Below are 12457 nucleotides of genomic sequence, written 5' to 3'. Positions count from 1 at the left end.
AATGCCTACCCCCACACTGCCAATCGGATGAAGGCTTCTCTTCGGTGATTTGACTAGAAAACATTGCAATATCCTCTGTACATATGGCTCTTTCACCGTGCGATTTTCAGGAGGCCTGAAGAAAGACATGCATGGATGCCAGTTTCAGTCTGGCAAGGAAAAGCAAGAGTGGGTGCAGTTGTGATCCACCAGCAGCCAATCGCATTCTACACATCAAAAATGCATCATCTTGTCTCCTAGTGGGATAAATGTCTTAACATGTGTGGTGATTCCTTTTGAATGGAACCATTCCACAGTCCCATTGTGGTGGGTGTTTGGATTTCTATTTGACTGCCTATATTAACCAATGAAAAGTCCAGAATGGAATAACAATACTGTGAAAAAAACAGACTGCCGCTCACCATGTAGACGGGATGTGGGGTCACAGACAGGCACAATGAAAAGATGAAAAGACAATGGTTGGAAACAGTCATCGTGCGCATAGAGAGAGAGAGAGAGAGAGAGAGAGAGAGAGAGAGTGTGTGTGTGTGTGTGTGTGTGTGTGTGTGTGTGTGTGTGTGTGCGCGCGCACTGCCTTTGACTTAATGTCTCCTCTATATGGTCAGAAGCAGTCCATCCTTTTCATAATATATTGAAGCCAGTATTAACTGGATTTTACAAAATCAGAGGAAGTTAAAAAGAAAGTTAAATCCAATTTTAAGGTAAATAAGAGACCAGGATCAGAGGGAACAGTAAACAATGAATCTAAGAGAAAAGGAAGAGAGAGAATAAAAAAGGAGAGAGGATTTGGAGTACTGGAAGCAGCAGTTATCTCTTTTTTAAAGAAGATGTTGGAGACAAGAAAGAACTAGAATCTTTAGATAAGAAACTGGAAAAAGAAATAGTAGATGTGCAAACACTGTTTTTGAGGAAATTGCGTGTATGGGAACTGGCTGTAGAAAATGTGTCATATTTTAGGTGTAAGGTTTAATGTAAAGAAAAAACGCACAGCATACAATTGTGCATCAGAAGACACCACCACCCTTTAAGGAGCATGATAAGGATAGCAGAACAACAGGACATGTAAAGAATTCCATGGGACATTAGTCGATATGTGGGGTGCCAGAAATGAGTTCGTTTCAGAATATCACTTAGAGGGAAATGCACTCCAGTGGGTATTACTTAATGCAGATTCGTTTTTGACAACAGCCAACCTGAGAGAGACTTAAAATCAAGATATTGCACAAGTGGGGCATAGCAAAGGCTAAGGTTATGGCTTTTTAGGACTAGGACTGTATAATGACTCACAGAGAGGACTATATAATTTTTTAGAATGGCTCCTTGACCAATGCAAGTATTTAGATCAACCAACTAGTGAAATGAATTTGGTGGAAGTACTTATCAGTAGATTGCCTCCAGCAGTAAAGGAAAAACTAATTTTCCACATGTGGAAGAGCTGTCAACAACCATTGGATTGCTAGAGCAATTTGATTATTTAAATAAATCTTGGAAATACAGTTACGTTAGATGGGAGCAGAGTTATGGAACTCAACAGAGATCAAAATCAGAACAGAATTGGGGTAACAATTGTATAGAGTAAATTGTGGTCGAGTGGTTGGAAACTGTCACAGAGATTCTAATTTTTTATGGTAAGTATTACCGAAATACGGCTTATGAAAATCAAAATGTTTGGAGAAAAAAGCTAAACAGCTGGCACTCTTAAATAGAAAAAGTAAGCATTTCAACCACAGAGAAAAAAAAATTGCATTCTATTGCTAGTACACTACCTGAGCACAACATCCTGAACCAATCGGCTCGGTATTTATCTTCAGGATCACTTGGTTCCAAGCTGGTCCATATGCTTTCTGAAGAGTTTTTTCTGTATGATGCCAAGAGTGTGGTCTTGTCCTCCTTTGTAATTTTGACATGTGGAAACAAAATTCTTCAGAAAAAAGATCTCGCCTTGTTGATGCCCATTGCCCTAATTTCACCATCACTGGTCCAGAAATTTCAATACCTGAATTAGAAAAAAATGTAGTCACTCTAAAATAAAATGCATGGTTATAAATTTTATACCAAAATGAACAAGAGACAAGAGTGTACGCAGGACCAGAACTGGAGAAGGGGGAAAGGAGGAGTTGTATTCATGGTAGATTGGCAGTGAACGATGAAACAATTTTGTGATTTCTTGACGCATGGCTCTGGGCACTCTTGCTAATAGTCAGTGTCCATTACATGTGCAACATTCATCAAACCAATCTGCCTATCTGGCTGGGCAGGATGAGACTTCAACTTGCAATTACCCCCCCCCCCCCCCAAGGGGGGAGTTTAGCAGCCCTCTGCCACTCCTCGCAAGGTACACCCTTGAAAATGTATACAAGTACTGAACATACTGCAAATAAAATGTTTTATATTTGTACAGCAGGACAAACTTCCCAACTGCATGCAATTTAATCGAGTAAAATGATCTTACATTAGGAAAATGGTATTCGCTCAACAACTATGACATGACTTTGTAGCCTTATTAAAGCACATTTTTTATACATGCCCTAGTATTCTACACCTATCACAGTTACTAGACGAAATCTGCATTCGCTTTAATAAAGATAGAAAGGAAACACTGACTGATTGCTGCACTCTATCATTTTGAAAGATTTAATAAAGTATATTAAAGCAATAATGCTCATTTTCTAGTTCTGTGTGAAATTAAGGTATTCCCTGAGAACAGCATATTCCAGAATGAAATTTTCACTTTGAAGGAGAATGTTGACTGTTTTGTAAACTCCCTGGCACATTAAAATTGTGTGCTTGATTGAACCTGAACCCAGAACCTTACCTTTCACTGGCTATGCTCTTACCACATGAGCTAGCCATACGACTTATCACCCCAGTCCTATTTCTGCCAGAACCTCTCTTGTACGTCCCAAATTTCACAGAAGTTCTCCTGCAAAACTGACAGGAACAGTGCACCTGAAAGAATGGATAGTGCAGAGAAATAGAGTAGCCACAACTTGGAAATTGTGTCTAGAAAGACAGCAAGGTTCCAATATCAAGTCCCAGTCGGGCACAGTTTTAAACTGCAAGGAAGTTTCAACTACTGCACACACACACACACACACACACACACACACACACACACAGTATAGCGGATTCAGAAATTCGCTCTGGTAACAACTCCCTATGCTATGGTTAAGCCATTTCTCTGTAGTGTCCCTTCTTCCAGAAGTGCTAGTCCAATAAGGTACGGGGGAGAACTTCCACGGAGTTTGGAAGTTAAAATTTATATACCTGTATACTGGTGAAAGTAGAGTGGAGAGAGCAAGTAATGATTGGAGCCTGGAAAGCTGTCAGAAAGAGCATTGCCTGCGAAAGGCAAGGTTCCAGGTTAAGGTCCCAATCCAGCACACAATATTAATCTTCCACGAAGGTTCAACAGCATATTAATTACAATAGTTTATTATACACATAATGAAACACATGAGTAGTGAAACAATTTACACTCAACACCCATATGCACTTGTGTGTGCCTGCACTGAAAAAAATGTTAAGTTCAGTCAAATAATTTATCAAAATAAATTTAAATGGATGAAGGAAGCAAGATTATGGTTTAACATCCCATCAATGTCATCATAGATGGAGTGCAAGCTCAGAATGTCTCAGGGATGGGGAAGGAAATCAGCCGTGCCTTTTCAATGGAACTATCCCAGCATTTGCCTGGAGTGATTTAGGCATAATGGAAAACTTGAATCTGAATAGATTTGAAACATCTACCCCCCAAACACTCCAGAGTGCTAAACACTGCATCAGAAACGGTTGACTTGAGAGAATATTATGTTGAGGCATAATCTGACACTGACCATGGATTTGAGGCAATGCAGGAACACCCTTTCTTTGAAAGAGTGAAGCTGCTACCAACCAATGGGAATGTTTTATAGAAACTATTGGAACATAAAACAACTGTAGGGCTGCATACACTGATTTCAAGTTGCTTCTGTGTGAGTACAAGTAAAGGTCTCTCTGTCACAGTCCAGATCTACACACAAATTCTACCAGCCAATGGGAATGGATGACAAGGGAACCTACAATATTGCACTACCTGTGTCACTCTGAATTACGATGCATTATTCCTTTGGGCGAACATACACTGCCGTGACTACAGTCATTATGAAATGTATTCACAGTTGCGAATATGAACAACCATCAGCTGCATAATGGAATGACAACAATGAAGACATGTGCCGGACTGGGATTGTAACCCAGATTTCTCTCTCGTCGCAAGCAGTCTCATACCATTAGGCTATCCGAGCATGACTCACGTCCAGACCCAAACTTGCATATGTCGTCAACCATTTGTTTACAGCCTGTACTCATACATCCATTATGTATATTCCCGTACAGGCAAGACTTTTTACATGAAAGTCACTTGCCGAGTGTTGGCAGATAAATACGATATTGCAGTACCTGTGTTATTCCGAATTACAATGCAATGTCCCCAGTCACCTTACCACTAGGCTACATGAGCATGACTCACAGCCAGACCTAAACTTCCATATGTCATCAACCATTTGTCTACAACCTGTACTCATACATTGGTTACACACATTCTGTACAGGCAAGCCATTTTACATGAAAGTCGTTTGCACATTGTCAGCAAATAAATATGATATTGCAGTGCCTGTGTTATTCCAAATTATAACGCAATGCTCCTTCAGACATCATGCATGTCTGGAGGATCAGGCACTCTAGCAGCTGCAGCCATTATGAAATACATGAAATTTATTCACAGTTGTGAATATGAACAACCATCAGCTGTATAATGGAACTACTACAACGAAAATTTGTGCCAGATCGGGACTCAAACCAGATTTCCCCCTCGTCGCAGTTGACAACATATGGAAGTTTGGGTCTGGCCATAAGTTGTCCTTGGATAGCCTAACAGTAGTGACAATAAGCAGAAAATCTAGGTTAGAGGCCCAGTCTGGAATAAATTTTCATTTCTGTCAGCTGGTATTTGTTCATATCCACAATGGGGAATACATTTCATGTATACAAGGAAACTTGGTTGCTTCTATTTGCACAACTACACAAACATGTGCAATTCTCTCAGCAGAAATGCAATCTGTTTCTTGTTGTAGCATCATTTATAGATCTTGGATCAACTGAAACTAAAGATACAGCACAAAGGCTTTCATTTCTCATAGAATGATGTTGTGATGTGACATATATACACGGAAATAATCAGTACAGAACACTGACAATATTTGTTTTGCAGCTATATTACGTTTTGGGAAATAGCTTATGGTAACAGGCTGATCTATATCATAGATAGAGCTCTGGGCTAACAAGTCACTTATGTCAGTAGTATCAAAGGCCTCAATCTGACCAAAATCCTCTGTAGACAGAATAAGTATGAATAACATTTTACCACTAAATGGATAAAGAGGCATATTTGGAAACACAGAAGCGTCTGATCCCGCCCGTCTGCTTTGTCCCATGACGTCACAAATATGGCGGAAATGACCATAAACAAATGATTCCAATATGAAGCATATAAAGTCATTACGTACACATTATGAGGACAAGAATACATCGAAAAACAAACACACACACACATTCCACAAAAAGCCTAATTACACTAACAGGACAAGCATGGGAAATAGGGGGTTTTTGGGTGGGGACAAACCAAATATAAACAAATTTAGACACCCACCCACATACAAAACAATGCAAAATGACGAAAAAAAACGGCATCACAAAACTCCCCAAATACCACTAAACACAATATCATCTGGAATCGGACACTTCCCTTCACCTATATAGCTCAACAGCAGCTCCCAATCCCATAAATTGGGATCGAACACTTCCCTTGACCTATACAGCTCAACATCAGCTCCCAACCCCATAAATTAGGACCTAACACTTCCCTTGACCTATATAGCTCAAAAACATCTCCCGATACCAATACCAACATTTACAGCCACACATTGGGATCGAACACTTCCCTTGACCTGTTATCCTTACGACATCTCCACATACAACCGTCCCTGGTCTGAGACGCTGGAACTTAAAGCAAGCCTCATTTCTTCACGACTGCATCCAAAAATCTGAATAGTTGAAGAAATTTTACTAGAGACAACGCACTGACCCCCATCATAGCCGACAACCGAAAACTGTTGACCCTGTCAGTCATATCCATACCTACCAAAGACATAAAAAAAGCAATTTACCAAAATTCACACACAACACCACACTCGCAAACTAAACCAAAAACATCACCTAACACACCACCAGAGAGCACCACCAATCGCATCAAAACGACACCTACAAACACGCCACTCTCACAAACTAAATTCCGCGCCGTCATGATGTCACACACCACAACAGCCTTATGTCACATGTCAAAGCCGACTTGTGGGATTGGACACTTCGGTCGACTCGCATATTCTATACCAGCCGTCAGCTTTGACCAGTGACAGAGAAAACACGCGACAAACGTAACCATCATGGTAATTATAACGTCAAATCACCGGCAATTTTTTTCATGTGGGCTCAACTACAGATCAGTGCGTCACTCATACCAGGATTTTTTTGCTTTCCATTCGTAGGCTTCACCAACTCACAAACATACTGTCATCTTCCAGCCTAACCCAAATCTCGAGCTATACTACAGATCAATCTGTCACCACAACCAAAACTTTTGCTTTCACATCGGTTGGCTTCACCAACCAACAACCAGGCTGTGGCAATGCGCACCAAACTGTAATAGCATAGCAGCTGTTAACATTACATCAAAGATAAAAGCCAATGACAAGTGTCGAATACTCCTCTGTACCCAACGAAATTAGCTAGAATCACGAGGAATAAGATGTGTATCTAACAACTTCCCCCGATGAACCATGGACCTTGCCATTGGTGGTGAGGCTTGCGTGCCTCAGCGATACATATAGCCGTAGCCTAGGTGCAACCACAACGGAGGGTTATCTGTTGAGAGGCCAGACAAACGTGTGGTACCTGAAGAGGGGCAGCAGACTTTTCAGTAGTTGCAGGGGCAACAGTCTGGATGATTGACTGATCTGGCCTTACAACACTAACCAAAACGGCCTTGCTGTGCTGGTACTGCGAACGTCTGAAAGCGAGGGGAAACCACAGCCATAATTTTTCCCAAGTGAATGCAGCTTTACTGTATGGTTAAATGATAGATTATGCTGTCCTCTTGGGTAAAATATTCCGGAGGTAAAATAGTCCCCCATTTGGATCTCCCGACAGGGACTACTCAGGAGGCTGCCATTATCAGGAGAAATAAAACTGGTGTTCTACGGATCAGAGCATGGAACGTAACGTCAGATCCCTTTATCGGGCAGGCAGGTTAGAAAATTTAAAAAGAGAAATGGATATGTTTAAGTTAGATATAGTGGGAATTAGTGGAGTTCAGTGGCAGGAGGAACAAGACTTCTGGTCAGGTGAATACAGGGTTATAAACACAAAATCAAATAGGGGTAATGCAGGAGTAGGTTTAATAATGAATACAAAAAATAGGAGTACTGGTAAGCTACAACAAACAGCATAGTGAATGTATTATTGTGACCAAGATAGACACAAAGTCCATGCCTACCACAGTAGTACAAGGTTATATGCCAAGTAGCTCCGCAGATGATGAAGAAATTGATGAAATGTATGAAGAGATAATATATTATTCAAATAGTGAAGGGGGACGAAAATTTAATAGTCATTGGTGACTGGAATTCGATAGTATGAAAAGGAAGAGAAGGAAACATAGTAGGTGAATGTGGAATGGCGGGTAAGGAATGAAAGAGGAAGCCGCCTGGTAGAATTTTGCACAGAGCATAACTTAATCATAGCTAATACTTCATTCAAGAATCATGAAAAAAGGTTGTATACATGGAAGAGGCCTGGAGATACTGGAAGTTGTCAGATAGATTATATAATGGTAAGACAGAGATTTACGAACCAGGTTTTAAATTGTAAGACATTTCCAGGGGCAGATGTGGACTCTGACCACAATCTATTGGTTATGAACTGTAGATTAAAACTGAAGAAACTGAAAAAAGGTGGGAATTTAAGGAGATGGGACCTGGATAAACTGAAGGAACCAGATTTTGTAGAGAGTTTCAGGGAGAGCATAAGGGAACGATTGACAGGAATGGAGGAAAGAAATACAGTAGAAGAAGAAAGGGTAGCTTTGAGGGATGAAATAGTGAAGGCAGAAGATTATCAAGTAGATAAAAAGATGAGGGCTAGTAGAAATCATTGGGTAACTGAAGATATACTGCATTTAATTGATAAAAGGAGAGAATATTAAAACGCAGTAAATGAAGCAGGCAAAAAGGAATACAAATGTCTCAAAAATGAGATCAACAGGGAGTGCAGAATGGCTAAGCAGGGATAGCTAGAGCACAAATGTAAGGATGTAGAGGCATACATATCACTAGGGCTACGATAGATACTGCCTACATGAAAATTAAAGAGACGTTTGGAGAAAAGAGAACCACTTGTATGAATATCAAAGAGCTCAGATGGAAACCCAGTTCTAAGCAAAGAAGGGAAAGCAGAAAGGTGGAAGGAGTATATAGAGTTTCTATACAAGGAAATTGAAGAGCATGTAGATGAAGATGAAATGGGAGATATGATACTGAGTGAAGAGTTTGACAGAGCAGAACCAGTTGAAACTAGGCCCCGGGAGTAGACAACACTCCATTAGAACTACTGATAGCCTTGGGAGAGCCTGCCCTGACAAAACTCTACCACCTGGTGAGCAAGATATACAAGACAGGAGAAATACCCTCAAACTTCAAGAAGAAGATAATAATTCCAATCACAAAGAAAGCAAGTATTGACAGACGTAAAAATTACCGAACTATCAGTTTAATAAGTCACAGCTGGAAAATACTAATACGAATTTTATCCAGACGAATGGAAAAAGTGGTAGAAGCCGACCTCGCGGAAGATCAGTTTGGATTCCGTAGAAATGTTGGAACAGGTGAGGCAATCCAGCCCTACGACTTATCTTAGAAGATAGAGTAAGGAAAGGCAAACCTACATGTCTAGCATTTGTAGACTTAGAGAAAGCTTTTGACGATGTTGACTGGAATACTCTCTTTCAAATTCTGAAATTGGCAGGGGTCAAATACAGGGAGCAAAAAGCTATTTACAATTTGTACAGAAACCAGATTTCGGTTATAAGAGTCGAGGGGCATCAAAGGGAAGCAGTGGTTGGGAGGGAGTGAAACGGGGTTGTAGCCTATCCCCAATTTTATTCAATCTGTATATTGAGCAAGCAGTAAAGGAAACAAAAGAAAATTCAAAGTAAGAATTAAAATCCGTGGAGAAGAAATAAAAACTTTGAGGTTTGCCAATGACATTGTAATTCTGTCAGAGACAGCAAAGGACCTGGAAGAGCAGATGAATGGAATGGACAGTGTCTTCAAAGGAGGTTATAGGATGAACATAAACGTAAGTAAGACAAGGATAATGGAATGTCATTGAATTAAATCGGGTGATGCCGAAGGAATTAGTTTAGGAAATGAGACACTTAAAGTAGTAGATGAGTTTTGCTATTCGGCGAGCAAAATTACTGATGATGTAGAGGGGATATAAAATGTAGACTGGCAATGGCAAGGAAAGCATTTCTGAAGAAGAGAAATTTGTTAACATTGTGTATAGATTTAAATGTCAGGAAGTCGTTTCTGAAAGTATTTGTGTGGAGTGTAGCCATGAATGGAAGTGAAACGTGGATGATAAATAGTTTAGACAAGAAGAGAATAGAAGCTTTCAAAATGTGGTGTTACAGAAGAATGCTGAAGATTATATGGGTAGACCACATAACTAATGAGGATGTATTGAATAGGACTGGGGAGAAGAGAAATTTGTGGCACAACTTGACTAGAAGAAGGGATTGGTTGGCATGAAATGTTCTGAGGCATCAAGGGATCACCAATTTAGTACTGGAGGGCAGCATGGAGGGTAAAAATCGTAGGTGTGTCCATTGATGAGAGATTAAATTGAAGAAACACATTGATGATCTGCTGAAACGTTTGAGTTCAGCAACTTATGCAATAAGGGTCATTGCAAATTTTGGTGATAAACATCTTAGTAAATTAGCTTACTACGCCTATTTTCACTCATTGCTTGCATATGGCATCATACTTTGGGGTAATTCATCACTGAGGAATAAAGTATTTATTGCACAAAAGCGTGTAATCAGAATAATAGCTGGAGTCCACCCAAGATCATCCTGCAGACATTTATTTAAGGATCTAGGGATATTCACAGTAGCTTCTCAGTATATATACTCTCTTATGAAATTTGATATTAACAATCAAACCCAATTCAAAAGTAATAGCAGTGTGCATAACTACAATACTAGGAGAAAGGATGATCTTCACTATTCAAGATTAAATCTAACTTTGGCACAGAAAGGGGTGAATTATACTGCCACTAAAGTCTTTGGTCACTTACCAAATAGTATCTAAAGTCTGACAGATAACCAACAAGTATTTAAGAAGAAATTAAAAGAATTTCTGAATGATAACTCCTACTCCATAGAGGAATTTTTAGATATAAATTAAGAAAAAAAAAGAATTATAAAAAATTAAAAAAATAATAATAATAAAGTTGTTAAATTAACTTAATTATGTCATGTATTGGAAAATTTGACTCGTTCCACATCATTACGAAATATCGTAGTATTAATTAGTATTAATCTAATCTAATCTAGAGGGAGACTAAGAGGTGAATACATTAAGCAGATTCAGAAGGATGTAGGCTGCAGTAGGTACTGGGAGATGAAGAAGCTTGCACAGGATAGAGTAGCATGAAGAGCTGCATCAAATCAGTCTCTGGACTTAATACAACAACAACAACAACAACATCTAACAACTACTTCCAATCACACTTAACACAGAGTGTACAAAGAAGAGAGAGCATACAGATAGCAGACTTGTAGATCTACTATCTATAGTACCTCTAGCATGGAGAGCTGCATCAAACCAGTCTCTGGACTGAATACAACAACATCTAACAACTACTTCCAATCACACTTAACACAGAGTGTACAAAGAAGAGAGAGCATACAGATAGCAGACTTGTAGATCTACTATCTATAGTACCTCTATACACTGTGTAAATAACACAAAATTTCTATGCCTGAATAATACCACCAGCAAGTTACGCTCTCAGAGTTCGTCGTCAGTGTCTCACAGTGTTTAGTTTTTACTTACAAACTAATTTTATGTACTCACTGTTCTGGGCTATGGAATTCTTTTCTGAAGAACAAATCATAAAACAAGAAAACTATTTTGGAACTAAAGAAAAGAATTGTAAGAGTTAAGTAGAGCAAATGTAATTTTAATTTATGAGTAACATTAATTTATTCAAAGCCACAGTTTATGCCATACTTACCATTAACAAATAATTTGAACCAACATTCTCTACATCTTTCTCCCATGTATAGCAAAGGTGTTAAAAAGACGAATGGTGTGAATATAACAAACAAATGAAACACCCTAAAAATAAGTCTAACGAAAATCCATGTTCTCGATAAGACGTTTTCTGAACTGTCGATGACAGCACCAGGCAATTGCTTGAACATCTGACTTTCCATCATTGTGGGTTTCGCTAATACAACTGGAAAGGCAACTGTTGCACAAAACCTTCCAAAAGTGCAAAGTGCCCTGCTATTCTGATAAATATTCGGCTTTCTTCGATACCCAATTATACACCCGTTTCTAGACCTAATATTTTTCGAATCATTCACGAAAATCCAACGAAAGCGCGACCCTACATCTAGCCATAGCTTTCCTGTTGTACGGTGACACGGAAGAATTACACAGACGGTCTGTACTAAGTTAAACATCGTAACTTTTCCAACATAACCTTTAAGCATGTAAACAACAACAGTCGGCCTATTGACGCTCAAGTGCTTCAGAGATTTTCGTTGAACTCATCTATGGAGGAGACCCTGTAAAGCTACCAGAAGCATTAAAAACGTGTACATGCCAACTGGCGCGACAGTCATTCGTCTTCTCCGAAAAAAATATATTCCATCAGATGAACAGTCACAAAAGCGTCAGCCGTCAATAACAGCCACTCGGTGAAACTGCTCTCATTCGTATGTTCCCCAACATGGCTCTTCAATCGTTTCTTTCTATTTATCGTAATGGAATTTTAAGCTCTGTTATCCTATTGCCAGAAAATAATTATGAATTAAAGAGAATCCACCTTCATGTAAAAATACAGTTTTTTTGTTTTGTTTAATCCCCAAACTTGCTTCACCACAGTTTCATCATCTTTGTTGGGTTTTTCCTTTTACTATTACGGCATACGGGGAGCAGCTCACAATTGGTTCACCTCTTACTTTACCAACAGACAGCAAAAGGTCACTATCGACAGCGTTGAGAATGGCTGTGATGTGCGTTCTGAGTGAAGTACGGTCAATTTGGACAGGGGTGGGGATGGGGGG

General features: G+C 39.4%; 1 protein-coding gene across 4 annotated transcripts in view; it reads right to left on the bottom strand.

The window, feature by feature from the left end:
* Nucleotides 1-11953, bottom strand: part of LOC126252111 (uncharacterized aarF domain-containing protein kinase 2-like) — a 116080-nt gene extending 104127 nt beyond the window's left edge. For 3 of the 4 annotated variants that reach the window (XM_049952977.1, XM_049952975.1, XM_049952979.1), the window contains exons 1-2: nucleotides 11398-11953; nucleotides 1767-1996 (exon numbers count right to left, since the gene is read on the bottom strand). In XM_049952977.1, coding sequence (XP_049808934.1) covers nucleotides 1767-1996; nucleotides 11398-11881 — 714 coding nt within the window. In that variant the 5' untranslated portion in view covers nucleotides 11882-11953. The remainder of the gene's footprint in view (nucleotides 1-1766; nucleotides 1997-11397) is intronic. The other variant, XM_049952976.1, reaches the window with a different exon arrangement.
* Between the last annotated feature and the right edge of the window lie 504 nt (nucleotides 11954-12457).

This window comes from Schistocerca nitens, chromosome 4 (genome assembly GCF_023898315.1).
Source record: "Schistocerca nitens isolate TAMUIC-IGC-003100 chromosome 4, iqSchNite1.1, whole genome shotgun sequence".
NCBI classification, from domain to species: Eukaryota; Metazoa; Arthropoda; class Insecta; order Orthoptera; family Acrididae; genus Schistocerca; species Schistocerca nitens.
This window is presented reverse-complemented; position numbering and strand designations above follow the sequence as displayed.